General features: G+C 50.2%; 1 protein-coding gene across 3 annotated transcripts in view; it reads left to right on the top strand.

Annotated features, from left to right (window-relative positions):
• Window positions 1-4,619: 4,619 nt before the first annotated feature.
• PLEKHO1 (pleckstrin homology domain containing O1) overlaps window positions 4,620-16,746 on the top strand; it is a 28,900-nt gene continuing 16,773 nt past the window's right edge. Inside the window, exons 1-2 of one of the 3 annotated variants that reach the window (XM_009689586.2) lie at window positions 4,620-5,156; window positions 6,021-6,167. In XM_009689586.2, the coding sequence (XP_009687881.1) occupies window positions 5,127-5,156; window positions 6,021-6,167 (177 nt within the window). In that variant the 5' untranslated portion in view covers window positions 4,620-5,126. The remainder of the gene's footprint in view (window positions 5,157-6,020; window positions 6,168-16,746) is intronic. The other 2 variants (XM_009689587.2, XM_068922161.1) reach the window with 2 other exon arrangements.

Raw genomic sequence — 16,746 nt, 5'->3', positions numbered from 1 at the left:
CTTGCTGCCAACCAGAGATGCCAGACCTTGAGCGAGTCTGTACAGAGGAGGGAAGAGCTAAATCATGGCCTTTATAGGAAACTTAGGCAGGCCTCTGGCCTGATCCTTTCCAGAGGGGTGCATTCTCCCACCAGGCAGGCCCCTTTCTCAGACAATAGTGCTGTGATTATCTTGAGAGACAAGAAAATCCACATGCCCTAATTAAACTCAATTCATCTTGTAAGCAGCAGTTTCACACTTGGTATCCAGAGGCTAAATTATGCGGGGGGGGGAGGTGTTAAATACATAAATAAACTGAGTGTTTGTTGTTCTGCTTTTGCAGCAAGAAGATATTTTGGTAACTGTTTATTATGAATCAACACATCATAGGGGAGCAAAGCTGCAACATCAGGGCTGAACGGAGCAAATAAGATGTTTGAGGACAGTAAGCAGAGGGACATAAACATTACTTTAGGAAGAGGTTCTCCTTTCATTTTGCCTGTTTGCAAGGTCCTTTCCCTCCCTCTTTCATCCTCCCTTCTAAAAAACAATGAGATTTTTGTGCTCCCTGTAACAAAATTCAAAGCCCTGATACTCACAGTTGCCTGCAAGTCCATTGTTCCCTGCTCACTTAGAGAAAAAATACTCGGCAGTGAGTGAAATGTGGCATGGGAACTGAGCTGCGGCCTCCCACCCCCACCCCCCCGCCAAGGGCCCTGCAACGCCCGATGGCTCCCGACCCTCCACCGCCTCCGCAGCCCCTTCTGCCAGCAGGCGCGGGGAGCGTTCCCGCAGCCCCGAGACCTCGCACTTCCGTGGAGACTCTCCCGCTTTCCCCGCCACCGCGAGAGTCTCCCTGCGCCCAATTTCAAAGCCCTTTTGCACTGTCGGAGGAGCACGGAGAGCCTTTGTGGAACCAGTTTTTCAGACGGCAGCCTTATCTCGCAAGAAAGAAAGCAAAAGGTGGAGCCTTTGGGCCAGTCTGTGCTGCGTCAAGGAGTCAGGGGTCCCGGAGCGCTGCTCGAAATACTACTCTGCACCTCCAAATGCACAGGATTGAAGTAGCTAGGCTACGCTGTAATGCCCTACAGCCATAGGGGACAACCTGATCCTGCCACAGACTCTTCAGAGCTAGCACAATAAGGTACTCAAGAAGTGGTCATAATAATTTTATAACACTATAATCTAAATATTTCTGCTTCCGTCTTTCCTGCTCATAGCCAGGTGGTTGCTCACACCTCTGGGCCACGAGTTGCTTCTTCCTGCAGTGTTTTTTATTAGGTACTTTCAATATATCCTGCAACTGCAATAAAAAATACACCACCACTAAAAATACAAACTGGGAAAAGAAATCATCCCAGAACACAGTCTACACAAAGGTTGTTAAACTATGGGTTGAGTTAATTAGCAGCTAATAAAAGGCTAAATTCTTCCATTAGCTATTCCGGTACGTAAGATCCACTGATTTCATTGGGGGCCACGTCTATGGGCACAAGGCCATATTTACAGTGGTAACCATGAGCGCAAATCGCAGGACAATCAGGGCTTGACGCAGCTGGGACGAGGACGAGGATGGGGTGGGGGAGCCGCACAGCCGTGCAGCGGATCTCTCTCTTCACGTGCCACATTGCGCTATCCACTGCAAACATGGCTCCGGGAGGACACAACCTGATCTGTCCTTCCTGGACACCTTCTCAACCCAGTAAATCCAGTGTGGGCAACATCCAACAGTCAGTTCCCCTGCTGGGAGTGTGACTGCCCATTGCAAGCAAGGAAATGGGAGCTGGACTCCTTCCTATCTCCCTTCCTTCCATATAAATTGTTTCCAGATCTGAATCACTGGTCACATCCTTTACGAATGTGAGTCACTGTCGTACTCCCGCCTGCAGGCTTGTTCAACCAGCTATGCCATCATGTTGTCCCAAACAGCCTGAGGATTTCAGGTTGAGCTAAATTCCTCCTCCTCCTCACTTTAAATTCCCACCTTGGACAGTGCACACAGGTGCTATACGCAGGGCAGTTCTGCGGTGACTTCCACGGCAGGAGGTACAACTGCCAGGGATATGCATTTGCACCTGCGTGAAACCCCCTTTCTGCTGGGTGAGTGGTGCAAAGGGCCCTCAGCGTCCGTGCAAACCCAGGCCAGTGTCTCGAGGGGCTGCCAAGAGGCCGAAGACCTTCTTGGCAGCCCTCAGTCTCGGCGCTGTTTGGCCATTGCATTTCATTGTCTTCGGGATGGCCCGTTCCAGCAAGGAGCCCTGCACGCTATCCCCAAAGACAAGAATAGGCTTAAAAACGCCACCGAGATTTATGAGGTCTAAAGCTTTTTATATTTTTTCAAAGCCCCTTTTACACTGTCTGGATAAATTGATTACCTGCTGATGGGGGAGTGGGAAGGGCTGTTTACTGGGAACCACTGAACAAGAGTTTATTAGGACTGGAAGAAACCAGTGGGAATGACCCACTGCCCTTTCCTTTGATCTCTGTGAGACGTGCCCAGCGAAGGCACAGCAGAGCCAGCGCGACAGCACAAAGCACAACTGCTGCTCAGCCAGCCATTCCTCCTCTGCTCACTGCCCGCACCCAGACCACGGCTCCGATACCCAGCAGGCCCAGTTGGAGTGATTCGTAGAAATGCAACGGGATGAAAACAAGTTTTGTGTCATCTGCACGACCCAGTGGGTACGCTCGGCCTCACAACGATGGCATGCGGCTGCTGTTGTAAAGGCATCTTAGGTGACAGTGGATGTCCTGGCTGTGGTAAAATTAAGGATGTCAAATATTGGTGTAGAAAACTCATATGTAACAACAGGGAATCTGATCTGCACGACAGCTGAGGGAACTGTGCATCTAGGGCACAATATAGACTCTTAGCTTTGATTTTGGTGGTGAGGCATCTTCTCCATGCACTTTTAAAACTCCTGCTAGGCACCTAATTGTAAGTCTTTAGGCACATAAATCCCTGAGAAAACCCCAAACAATCCTGAGACAAATTCTACCCAACGAGAGCTCAGTGAGACAGGTGAAAATAGCATATGACTATCAACACTGGGCTGTCCTCATAGTCCTGCAAGGAGGTCATTTGGGAGGAGAGTGGGCCCTAATCAGCATGGTTTTTGATCCAAAGGGCACGAGAGGGCTCTCCTACTGCTACCAGGATCGTGCCATCTGGCATTGGACCGCAGCCACCTCTGGGGTGCTCCCTGGGACCTGGCCGCAGAAAACAGGACGTGAAGAATAACATGTCCAGTTGGGAGGCAAAATGTTATTAAACAAATTGGCACACACATTGTGCAGTGAGAAACCTTGCAAAACTGCACCAGGGGCTTTTGATAGTCAACTTTTGCTGCAGTGAACAGGACTCATCTCCATGTCTCTGCCATTGTACATCTGCTTCTCCAACCTTGCCCCTATGCAGTAATCCAGCGGTCTACGGCTGGTGTCACTGTTGACCTTGGACCTTGCTCCTATCTCTGCAGCCCTCACTGGACATTTGCCTTTTTAATCATCACTGTGACTCTTCCCCACTCCACAGGAAGAAGTTATGCTATATCCACAGATCCCATTGCCCCTTAAGCAAAAAAAAAGACCAGCACCTGATACCACTGAACTTACTGAAGAGAATAAAGGTAGCAATAATAAAGTATTTAACCACTTCTTAACTCCACGCTAAAGTTGTCAAAAAACATTTATCCTCATGGTGCAACAGGGAGAATTGAGGCACAAAGAAGGCAGCCTCCAGCTCTGGCCTGGGCCCTACAGCGTAAGGCACAGAGTGAAAACGCATTCCCTGCTCTGAGCGGCTCAGGAGGTGCATTTGTTTTCGACAGTAACTTGTTGCATTCTTGCAGGTATTCAGCGCATCCCACAGCTCATGAAACAAACAGGGGAAAGCACTACAGAAATACCGGCGTTTGAAGAAGAAAAGCTACAAAACTGCTAGCCCCTCACTCACACAAGCTCTGAAAATACTTTATATTCCAGGTGCTCAATCCCTATTTGTGCTTCCAGTATGTAATGTTTTGAAAGATGTTAGCAGCACAACCCAAGTACATGATCAGTATTCTCAAAGCATTAATTCAAGGCACTTGGGTTAAAATACAGTCTACAATCAGCAAAGTGTGGGTGTGTGCCAGACAAGATCTTCACCATAAAGCAAACAACTGATTGATCGATTGATTGATTGATCAGCCTCTCTCTCCCTCTCTGAACAGAACTATTTCTCCCTTTCTTTGTCTTTCTCCCCTTTTTACACATCTCTATTTATAATCCAGCCTATGATCTCAGTCCCACACTCTGATAGTTCTGATCTTGCAGCACCTGATTAAATACAATGCGGAAGAACAAATCAGCAGAAAAAGGTTATTTAAAAAAACGGCCAAGCGTCTCCTCACTTGTGGGAAACGGTGCTCTGCATCTCACTTTCTTTTTGCAACGTAAGTCCCCGTTGCCAGCTACTCATTGCTGGGAAATGAACACTTCTCCTGGGCCCCCCCTCCCCAGGGAGTCTTTTTCCTGCTCCTCTCTGCAAAGAGTGCTCTTTGTTTACGCTTCGAATTACCCAGCCGCTTTCTTGGCGGAAAAACCTCCCCATGCCACCTGGCCGCTTTTCCGTCTCCCAGGAAGTTTTGCGGTGACCCAGCCGGGAATGCGGCTCGGACACAGGCATTTGGTGACATCCTGCATCCTCCCATGGCCCCCTCCAGCCGCGCTCCCCCTCGCGCGCTCGCATCCAGACACACACAGACATACACATCGGCAGTGAGTCAGAAACAAAGAAGAAAACCCTCGTGGGCTGCGATTCGCCCTTTCTTGTGAACTCCAGACGTCACACGCACACGGCTATAGATGGAGCTCGGGAGCCCGGGCCAGCCCAGTGCAAGCCCACGAGAGCTCAGTGATGGTGGTGGTGGTGCTGGCTGGCGGGGGGGATGCGGTGTCGGTGGGGCTAAGGATGTATTACAGAGGCGGGCTGCTCTTAATGTAACTAGAGAGCTTCTGTAATCTACAAAGGGGGAAGACGGAGCGGGAGTAAGCGGTGGTACCCTGCGTATTTCCCAGCCGCGCTCTCCACAGGAGGAGGCCGCCGGGAGCCCCTCTCTGCTCCCCGCCGCCCCCAATCACCCACCAGCTCAGCTCACCAGGGAATGATGAAAAAAAATAATTCTGCCAAAAGGGTGAGTCGAACCGGTTCTTTGCTGGGGCACGGTGGGGTGGGGGAGGCTCCCGGATGTTTTGGGGAGGGGGGCTTTGCTCCCGATTTCCAGTTGCTTGCTTTGCCTCCACTCCCCCCCTCCCTTTCGCCAATCCCTTGCTCGGCAAAAAAACCCCAACCAGATCAAAACAGAACCAAACCATACCCCAACACCCGTCTCCCCTTCTCTCCTACTGCCCAGCGCCTCTCCTTCCTCTTGAATTTGCCAGGAGATACTACTCGCCGCGTAGCACGGAGAGATGTAGTCAGGCGGTTTTCATTTTCGATCATAAGGAAACGATAAAATACAGAGGCACTGCCTATCTGTCACTCTGTGCCTCCTCTGCGCCGTCTGTCTGTGTATCTGCCGTGCCCACCGAGCTGATCTCCCTCTATGAAAAAATCTTAAATATAAACCCATGCTTAGATTTCGCCTCTAGGATTAACTGTTCATAAAAGGCTCAAAAGCACAATTTGCACTGCAGCAAAAAATCAATTAGTTGAAATTCGCTGCAACACCCTCCTGTACCTCTTTGCAATGGCAAACGCATGTCGTATGAGGCGAATATAACATAACAGCCGTTCTTATATAATGCACAGAGTGAAACCGTGCCTGCAATTTTTGCATCGCCCCCCTGGTATTATTGTTGTTGCTTCATATCTGCAGTGGAAAATCTATGTGGAGTGAAATCAGGCAAAGTACCTCGGTCCCAGCCTTGGTGGAGAGAGGGGCGAGCTGGGGGAAGGGGAGGCGAAAGTTGGGCAAAGAGGGAGGGGGAAGAACGGCAGTGTAAAACCATGAATAATACCATTTTCCCCCATTTTCTTCCCTCTCTCTTTGTGCTAGGGGCAACAGGATGGAAACCAGCAATCAGCGCAGCCCGAGAAGGTTGGCTGGGTGCGGAAATTTTGCGGGAAAGGCATTTTTAGGGAAATCTGGAAAAACCGTTATGTGGTTTTGAAGGGAGATCAGCTTTACATCTCTGAGAAGGAGGTAGGCTCCGTTTCCTTTTCCTTCCCCATCCCCCCCACCTCCCCTCCATCTCCCTTTGCATTTGAAAAGCACAGGCGAGCAGCCCGAGCCCCTGCCCAGCACCCCTGCCAAAGCCTCAGCCCTCCGCGGGCTGCCTGGCTCTGTGCTCTGCGAGGAAGGAGGTTTCTCTGGGGCTCCTCTCCCCCCTGCCCGAGTCTGGCCCGTCCGCTCTGGAGAAACCCGGCCTGGGTTGGCATGTCGGCTCGAAGGGCGACTCGCCCAGACAGTTCTGTCTGGGAGACATTTTCCCAGAGCTGGACACATGAAAAGATTCAGATTAGCCAGAGTTAAAATCCTCATCCTTCTCACCATGAAGAAACGGCAGTGCCGGCTTCCTTCTGGGCCTGTCCTCTGTCATGAAGTTTGACAGTGGTCTTGTTCTCAGCTGCTGCACTGCTCTATTTGCAAATAACTGTGGTCTCCCAACTGGAATCAAACCATTTGCCAGTCCCTTATCTCTTGTTTTTGTTTTTGTTTTTCCCCCTGAATCAAACCACAAAAGGAGCAGGGGAGAATTTAACCAAGGATTCAACACCTTGTTGAAGAACGTGCCCCCTCTCCTCCCCCTCATCTCTGCTCAACATAGGCTGAGGTTTGGGGTATAATGTAGTGTTTACGTGAGACTTAATTGGATGTGACTATCAGGTTGAGCATTGCAGGCTCTGGCAGGCTGCGATCAGGCTGTCCTCGCACAGCCTCCCCAGTAGTTTTTGTCTTGATAAATTCATCAAGAAGAAACCCCCCTGGGCAACAGCACTTTCCCCCGCCCCTGATTTCTCTTTAAAAACTCATCTCTCGCATTAGCGAGGGTTGCGCATGCAGGAAGAGACACAGGGGCTGCTTGGAGTCAGGCTGGTGTTAGTGAGGACAGGATCTGGGCCTGGGTCTCAGGGGTTTCCTCCCAAAAGGGAAGGCTACTGTCTGAGGAGGACTGCAGGGCTGGGGGGGGGGGGGTCCATCGTTTGGATGCATGGCAACCTGGCCCAGCTTTATCAATTTGGGATCTGGAGAGACAATAGGACGTTGACTGTGAAGGGTAATTTGTTTTAAAGGCTAATTGAATCACAGGGCATGGCAAAGTGCAGACGGATAGGGGGTTATTAGGACAGAGAAATAGCCTAAAAGCAGACTGAAAGTCCAGGTCACGCTTAGCTGTGTGTCGGCATTTCGCAGCTCTCCCCCATTGACCTCTGTCGCTTCAGAACCGGAGAGAGATAGGGGCTTGGAAAATAAATGTTGTCTGCAGCCTGGGGGTTCAGTGCCTTCGAAAAGCTCAGGTAAAGAGACATCATAAACAGGAGTTAGATTAGAGACTGCCAACAGATATTAGTGTGACGAGACACTGAACCTATGATGAATCTGTAGATACATTTATGGATGGGAGCAGTTAGATGGAAAGATGGATGCATGAAGTACACAGTGAGTGACTGGCAATCTCTTTCAATATGTGACCCCCCCAAATTTTTCCAGTAGTAATGCAGATTGTATATAAGTATATGTATATATACTTCTAAGCAGCAGGCCTGCTTGTCTTGCGTGACTCTTACAAGCAGTTCACAGACCTCTGGGGCCACAGATCAGAGTTTAAAACTGCCAGACAGACAGATTACATGGTTGGAAGGATTTTACCTGCTGTATGGTGTTCCACCCATCTGGGCCAGTTGCTCTCCTGTATTAGGGCCCCAATTTAAAGCAGCACTGAAACACATGCTTGAGCAGAAACGTATGCTTAAGCCTAGTTAACGGGGGTGGAACTGGAGCCCACACTTAAATGCTTTCTTGAGCCAGGACTTGTCTAATTAACCATGACCAGCTCCAAATCATAGGGGAGCTGCTTGCTCTGATCAGGCTATATCAGCTGTCTCATCCCACCTGGAAATGGCAGGAGTGGACTGGGAAGAGCCTGGAGTAGAAGCAGCTTATGATAATGGTAAATACACTGCAGGTTGGGCAGATGCTTAACAGCGTTAGCAGGATGCTTTATGGTCCTCTAAGCAGGTGTGAAGGTGCGGTATCAGCAAGGGGCCTGCGTAATATTGTAATTCATAGCTCAGTTAGCAGGGAGGTTGTTTATGTGGTTTGGGGGGGGGAGGGGGCTTAGAGAAAGACATGACTTTTCAGGGTCCCTCTCACCCCTCCATGCTGTGACCAAGCCACTGGTCCATGGGAGATGAGTCATATGGCTGGGCAGAGGGAGAAACTCGGCCTCATTGAAGCAGATAGGAGAACAGCGCAGCTGAGATCCTAACATCACTGTCCCCACTGACGGGACAGGAGCCCAAATGCCACCAGGCTGCACAGGCTTCCTGAGCCCAAGGGCTCCGGATTCTTTCTGCCCACGTTTAGGCACCTCATCAGAGTACCTTCGCTAAGGAGACAGGAAGAAAGGCACTTACAGAGAGCTATTAAGTCCACACAAGACCTGAGCAGCAGTTACAGAGGGACAGTGTGGTGCCTGTGCTCCTAGCTGGGGTGCCTCGGTGAGCGCTTAGCAGGGTAAGGCCAGGCCTGGGAAACCAAAGCTGGAATCCATGCTAGCAAACTCCTCCAGGGCCAGAGGAGCTGCCCCGTTTGCGGCATCTTCCCAGACCCTCCATCTGCAAACACAGACCGGCAACAGCAGCTGTCCAGGACAGCAAAGCTGTACTCTGTGGGGCAAAACACTCCCTCCCTTTAGCAGTGTGTGAAGCCTCCTTTTGAAAAGATGTATTCTGGCTCTTGCCTGGGAAAACAAGAACGTTTTCCAAAATACTGGCCACCCTGAAGCCACCAGCTGGCCAGCGGCTGCCTGCAGTACCACTGGGATGTCCCGGACACCCAGCACGGCTGGGTGGGTGGTTATTTCCCCCTCCAGCACTCCAACTCCTCTTTGAACCCTGGCTATCTCTGGAGAATAAACTGATGGCAAGAAGCTCTACTTGGCTAAGGAGCAGGAAAGCCAGTGTAAGGGAGAACATATTCAGACAGGAATCGACACCAGCAAACATGCATCTCACCCTGAGGAAAAACATGTCTGTCTGTCCGTCCGTCCGTCCGTCCCTCTTTCCCAGAAACATCTAGGTAGCTACCTTGCTAATACCTATGTGCTCTGAGTCCAGAAGAGCACCAAGGCGGTTTGGCCAGGGGCGTGCTAGTTCCAGACAAGGAGCACTTGTGTTTGTCTCAGGCAAGCGTGCGTGTATTTCTTCAGGGGGAAAAACTAACGCATGTGCAACCGAACCAGCGCTGTGGCTCTATGCGCATGAATGTGTGTGTGTGAAAGACCATAAATAACACGCAGCAGTGACTGCGTATGTCTTTATATGGCAGAATCTGTGGTTGTGCAGAAACGTGGTTACAGAGGTAACATCTGGCTGCGTGTGTGTGTGCACTGAAGTGACTCCGTGCCTGCGGGAATGAAGAATACGCCTGTGTTGCTGGGTCCTGCGTCTCTGGGAATCTCGATATACGAGGTGGCTCCAGCCACCTGGCAAGCGATACTACACTGCACTGCCTGTCCGCGTGAACACTCGGGTTTGTTCGTAGGGACAGAGGGCACATGTTTGGTGTGAGTGTCTGTCTCTCTGCATTTCCAGGACTTTCTGTTCAAAGATAGCTACGTCTTTTAACAGATGGTGCAGGTTTTTGGTACTGAATGGGCCTTAATTCTTTGCAAAGCCAGGCCTTCACATACCAACAAGAGCTCGGGTCTGCTCTGGGGAGGCCCTTAGCCAGCCCCTCTCCCTGCCCACAGGCCTTTCCCCATGTTTCCGAGCTCTGCTCCTGGAGTACAAGGCTTTCTCTGCACTTCCCACCCTCTGCACGCTTGCTTTCCTGGAAGCAGGTGCCTGCAGCTCCCGCAAATAGCTTAATATATTGGGATTTGCCAAGCAGAACAGGATGTAGCCTCTTTTGTTTTTTTCACAGACCAGATTAAGCCCAGTGGAGAAAATGGAGCCACTGCTGGGTTGTGCTGATGAGTTGCTCTTTACTGCTATGGGGGAAGGCCTCTTGACTTCTGAATCACGGCCGGTGTGGCTGCTGGGACAGGCAGTGGATGCAGCCAAAGAAATAATTAAATATTGGAAACTCTGAAGAGATTTGAATAGAAAACTCTTGTGGGAATAGCCACTACACAAGTTGAATCTCAGCCTGATTTCTGCAGTTTGAGCACTGATGGGAGAGGAGACTCGATTGTCTGTTTCAGCAAAAGAGCAAAGTCCCTCTCTACTATAAATTGGCTTTGCTCCATCAAAGCCATTGGAGCAATGTGCATTTAGTGGATGGAGGAACTGGACCCTATTGCTTACGTGTTAACTCGCATATTAACCTTGATGTTTCTTGTCAGGTCCTCTTAAGCTCAATAGCTGCCCTAGAAGCGAAGGAAGGTTGTCTAGGGGGTAAACCAGGACTCCTGGCCTCTCGCTCTCAGCTCAGAGGACAGCAGAAGAAGGGGTTAAATACCAGGACTCCCGGATTCTATCCTGAGTTCTGCCACGCACTAACTAAATGAATTTGAGCAAGACATTTATTTATCTTTGCCTGGATTTCTGCATCTGGAAAGCACGGCTAATAAGAACACTCATCTCCCTTGTGCACAAGGTGCCTATGAAGGGAGAATTGTATGTCACATGCTTTGGGATCCCTTGGGAAAGATGTCAACTCAGGATAGGTACTAACGTACCAAGAAAACAACGTGAAGCAGCAAAACTGCTTTGAGCTTAGCACCGGTCTAATTTCTGGATAGGTTTCCAAAAGCCTAACTCCCACAAGCAGAGAGAAATTACCAAAATCCCATCAGCATCCACACTGGTACCTTCTGGGAATTTGTGTGCTTATTTAGTTGCCTACCTAGGACCTGGGCTTGCAGGTTAGAAGCTCTAGCCCTGGTTTATTAATTTTGGTTAGAAGGAAATGTGAACACCTGATAAAAGCCTAGGTTTTCTCCCTGATGGAAACCAAGTCTGTAAGGAGAGGAATTCTATTTTATTAGACCAGCTAATATACCTGGAAAATGCAGACAGAGCTTTTGAGCTGTGTGCTTTCATTAAGGCATCAGCTTTGGGAAGCCATGCAACTTGCTCTACCTTTAACACCACCTAGAGCCTTTTGCTCTTGCAGCCATGCACCAAAATGGTAGCTGGGCCACACAGCCCTTTTTCAGCCATGGGCTCGGAGCCTGCACCGAGATCTGTACCCCTGCTGCAAGCCGAACTCCGTGAACTTATGCAAAAAACCCTTCATTATTTAGCATTTGGTCAGCAGCCAAAAAAAGCCTTCAGAGCAGAGTCACACAAGGCAAGATGTGCTGAAGTGATCTCTGCTAAGCAAAAGAACACCTTAATATTATTTTTGCACTCTTTTCCCCTCACTCTCCGCCACAGCAGTCCCCTTCCCCCCTTGCAAATTTCTGGTAATTGTTCTCTTGTTTCTAGCACAGCTTTGTTATTGCTTTGCACTTGGGAATAGCAGTCAGACTAACACAGACACAGCTGGGCTCCTACCACTTCCTGTCAGGAAGCCCAGGGCTGTCCAGACAGCATGAACGGACTCTGTGATGATGAGATGTTAATGAGGAAATGCTTCTTGGGGCTTCCTTAAGCCTTTTCTTGTTTGCTACCAAAAGCACCGACTCAATTAGCAGAAGAGCACTTGAAAAGTAGCCTGTTCTCGCTCCCCATTCGTTACAGCCCCATTAAACACTGCAGAACTGCCTCTCTCTGCCTGCAAGGAGAGGGATACGGTGGTGGCTAGTGTTCATGTACACGGTTGATGCATGTGTTCCTGGAGCTTGCAAAGCGTTTGTGGTGCTTCTGCGCATGTTGCATTTGTGCATGTGGAAGGAGGCTGCGTCTGTGCTGAGCGTTACGCGCGTGCTGCTGATACGTGTGGCAGTGTGATGACACGCTTCATGGTGCGCGTGTTGCACTTTGGAGTGAGTGCCTCTGCGCACAGGGCTGGCCACATCTTCCGGCTCTGTGTGGTGCCTGCGGTCGGTAGGTCTGGTAAATGCGTTGGTGCCCATTGTGTACAATGTGTGTACAAAGTTAGAGCTGTGCTATTACATGTGTGTTTGGGGACAGTGGTAACGTTCAACATCAGTCCGGTGTGTAAACCATTGGCTTTCGGCTGCCCAAGGCTAGTCTATGACTGCATGGCTCTGACCTGCTGCCCCATCCATCTCTCTACCACTCTTGCCCTTTGAAGCCTTCTGTTCTACAGTTTGCGGAGCTAGGTGGAAAGTTTCAGCAAAAAATCCTTTCCGTCTCCATGGCACTGTCCAGCACAGTTATATCAGGGGGTGAAAGAACATTTAGGCTGAAACAACACAGCCTGACTTCCTTCCCTCCAACAGAGGTGATTTGTAGGACGAGGCAGCATAGACTTGGGATTAGTGCAGCACCCAGACGCAGAAGACCTGGTTCTAGCACAGGGGCTGCTTCAGGGCCCCATCAGTTCTCAGAGTACCTGTTTCTGGCAGCGTACCCCGGCTGATGACTTTTCTGGGGCGAGGGACGGGAGTGGGTAGCAACTTGCTGCTGCTGGCCCTTCGTTCACTCAGAGCAGCAGCCGCTCAATGAAAAGGCCTGGTCATGCTCATGCCCTTGAGCTACTGAGGTCCCTGTGCAATCTCCCACTACGGATGGCGGCGGGCAAATGGGAAGGCAGTACCTTGGAGCATTGCCATTTCTCTTCTGCTGAGGTCCAGAGGCTCTGGCTCAAACCAGGGCCCTGTTGCACTGGTGACTGCACACAACCTCTATAACCGTGCCTCCTCTCCACACTTGCACCTTAACTGGCACTAGAGAAGGAAGGAGAAAAAGTGGACCAGCTGCAATGTCCGACTGCACACGGGCCATTTTATTCTGTCCATGGCACTTTACAAGTCTCTCTTTCTGTACCTAAGACTCTCACAATACTCCCTATATTTCTTTTTCTAGTTCCCCTTGCAAATTAGAACCGTCCTGTTACTGCCCCTGTGCAGCTGGGGAACCAAGGCTAATAAGTGACAGGACAAGGCATTAAACTCAGCTCTCCTTTGTCACCTGCCTATCCCCTCGCCAGTGCTGCATCCTGCTTCTTTGCCAGAGCCAGTGCTGCATACCAGCATGGATTCCCAGCTTGGTGACAGTCTGGGTTTAGCTGAGTTAGGCAGAAGTTTCTTTCCCTTGCTGGATGGTAGAACTGCTCAGCTCAAGGAAGTGAAACTTTAATCTCAGCTCGAGAAAGGAACATGCTCCCCTTGAGATTGCCCATGTTTGGATTTTCAGCTTTACTGAGCATCTGTGGGTTTCTTGTTACACCCTGAGCCACATTTTGACCTCTTGCATGTCCTGTGGATACATTAGACTCGGTATCTTGTGATTTTCTGTACCTTCCGCATTTGCTTTGACCATGTCACATCTCAACAAGGAACTACCCAGGCAAATCCTCACAAAACAAATCTCCAAGGAAAACCACAGAAACTGCCTTGTGACTCAGTGAGCACCCTTCCTCTTCTCTCCCTGCTTGGCCCCAGAACACGGCCTGAATCTGAAGCAAGGGGGTTCAGAGCTGTTGCAGGTGACAGCTTGACAAGGGGGGAAATTTTCACTGTCCATCAGCAAGAAATCCAAAGGGCAGTTAGCTTCAGTCACGCTAGGGATCCTCCCGCTGCCAGAGTGTTGCAAAGCAGCAATTGCACAGAGGAGAACAGACCCTTGGAAGTATGATGAGCTGGAAGGTTAGAAATAAAACTCTCCTTTGAGAGAATGTACTTTGGATACCATGGCTCATGTTCTGACCCACAGAGCACGTATGCATCTATAGGGTCGCTGGGCTATAAGGTCCCTCCAGGCTGACCCTGTCCGGGTGAGCAGCTGCAGGGTGAGGCGTGTGAGGAATGCAGGCAGGGAGGGCCAGCAGCGGCAGCTCCGCTCCTTGAACTTTAATAACGCGCCAGCAATGTCGGCCTCAGCACATCTCACCGGGCGCACGTTGCCTGCAGGCCCAGATTAGCCTGGGGCGGCATGGCTGGCTGTGTGGCGTGCCTCAACCCCGAGCAGCTGCCAGTAGGGGTGAGGGGAAAGTATGGGCTAATGGATGCAGGGTCTAACAGACCTTGCTTTACAAATTTGGCTTTGTATTAGGTGATGTTGGAGAGCACAGATTACTTCTCTATGCCTCACATTCCCTTTCCTCACCACAGTTTCTGTGGTTGGTTTGGGGGGGTGGAAGCATTTCCAGGACCCAGGCTGAACCTTAGGATAAGAAACTGTTTTGCCCTCCTAGGACAGGTGCAATATGGACAGCAAAGCCAGCTGACAGCAATGGCAGCAGGTGCTGGGACTTACATCCATCTTCCTTTCCATTCAGAGCTTCCTTGTAGAGCAAAGAGTGCAGGACCTATCTGCCCAGGAGGCCCTGAGACCCATTAGTTCATTGCATGCCAGTCACTCAGCAGCTGTGGGAGAGGAAAACCTGCTGGCCACCTCCCAGCTGGGAATGATTTTGCCAGAATCGACCATCCAGGCCTCTCCCTCCCTAGCACACTAAGCCAAGTGGTCCCTCATTCATCTCAGCCTCAAGACCACAGTGTGGAAGCCCTTAAGAAAGGCTAATGAAGACAGCAGGATCCAAAAAATACCTTCTCCCTTGAGGGCTCTGAGAGCCAAGCACTGCTGCCATTACCCTCTAGATGTTCTCCTGGCCTGGGCCTGTTCTCACAGCTAACCTTTGCTGACAGGGAATGCACAGGGAAAAAATAGCTGAGGCAGGGGGTGGAGGGAAGGCAGTTTGTAAGGGGAGGAGGATGGAAGGATGTACAATATGCAGTCTTAACACAAATGACGTTCGCATTAAGGAATTCAAAGAACCATGCCTAGGAACTGCTGCATCAGCAATGACCCCGGGTCTGCCTAGCCCAGGCCAGACCAGGCCAGGCCTTCTACAGAGGTTCAGCTGCTTCACAGGCAGGTGTGAAAACCCAGGCAGTGGACAAAAGAGGAAGCACTGGCCCAGGCACAGAAGCTTTTTCTCGACTCCCTTAAAGGGGTCGTAGAAAAGAGGAACTAGCAGGCCCTGGAGAGCCTGTTTAAACTATCTCCCCCACCTAAGGCAGGGCCACCCGCCTGTGCAGCAGCAGTAGAACCCAGGCCCTGGGAGCTAGAGAAGCGCAGGGGGATTAAACAATCTTCCTGAGATCCCAAGGAAGGCCGCAGGGTAGCTGAGAACTGAACTCCAGAGTCCTGCATTTGACCTAAGCAACAATGTAAGTTCTCTTGTCCATAGAAACTCTTTAATGGCCTCTAAGTTCTCCAACCCAGCTGCATCCCATGACTGTGGGGCCCAAAGGGACACTTCTGCCTGATGCCAAAACTACAGCATTTCCTTTTATCAGCCATGAACTGAACAGTCATTAGTATTTCCTTACTTGCTAAGATGGGAAGTCTGCCTTACCTGATCTGCTCTGTTCAGAGTTTGCACCCATTTTTGCTTCCAAAATGCTGCGTAGCATTAAACAGCAGAAACTTCACAGCCCTGCTCAATAAGGCTAACTGCCCATAGAGCCCAAAGTCCCAAGCGCCTACAAGTTTGAGAGCAAGAAACAAACTGTTTGGGGATGGGGAACCAGCTTGAAGACTATATTCAGAGGAGATGCTTAGCCCTTCCCAAAGTTTAGACCTGTTCTTAGGAGTTTCAAGTTCAACATCTGAGGCTGTAAAAATCACCCCTCACTTTTGAAAACCTGAGCCCTATCTACAGTCAGCAAAGGGGAAGAAAACAAACAAGCATCATCATGAGTCTCCAGCACTAGAATTACCTTTGCAGAAGCAGAGCAAACTGGGTCCACAGCGAGCTGTGCTAGGTCATCATGACATAAAGGAAGATCAATGCTAGTATACTGCCTCTGTCACTTAGAATGACAGAGAAAACGCACTTCATTCCCTTTCACTGAGAACTGATACCTGAGGCTACTTCCTCCAAAAAGGTCTCCAAAACAGTCTCCCAAAGGTCTGTACAGTGCCTAGCTGTTAGGCCAAATTCTCTGCTGGGGCAAATCAGGGCAGCTCCCTCCCAAATCAGAACCTGCTCAATTTAACATAGAATTGATATTTGCAGCAGTCTTAGAGACACATTCCCCGGAGCGGGGAGAAGCACCTTAGCTAGGCTCCAATCTCTCTGAAAATGTGGAGGGGGGGAACCCTGAAGGGTTGTCACCCACCCCCTATTGATGTAGGTGACAGTGATTTAGGCTTGGCTGACAGTGAAGTTCCAGCAGATTTTTTTTATTTACTTTTTTAAAAAGAGGGCAGGATGCATGACTATCCTTCTCGGGCCTCTGCACACTCATGCTCTTCTGTCTCCGAGGTTGCTCTACTCTGTAACTCATGCCCAGCACCCTCCTCCTTTTTGGCCTCAATGGAGGCTTCCTACAACGGAGGAAAAGAGCTGGCTAGTACTTTTGAAGTTTGCCTTTCACCTCCCTTCTCTCCCGTCTCACTGTTTGCACACTGAATCCTCTTATTCTGCCTGCTGCTTAGTTCTCCGCCTGGAAGTCTCAGTGCAGGGGGGATCAGCT

The sequence above is a fragment of the Struthio camelus genome, chromosome 30, assembly GCF_040807025.1.
Source record: "Struthio camelus isolate bStrCam1 chromosome 30, bStrCam1.hap1, whole genome shotgun sequence".
Taxonomy (NCBI): Eukaryota; Metazoa; Chordata; class Aves; order Struthioniformes; family Struthionidae; genus Struthio; species Struthio camelus.
The sequence above is the reverse complement of the archived record's forward strand: the minus strand, read 5'-3'. Positions and strand labels throughout refer to the sequence as shown.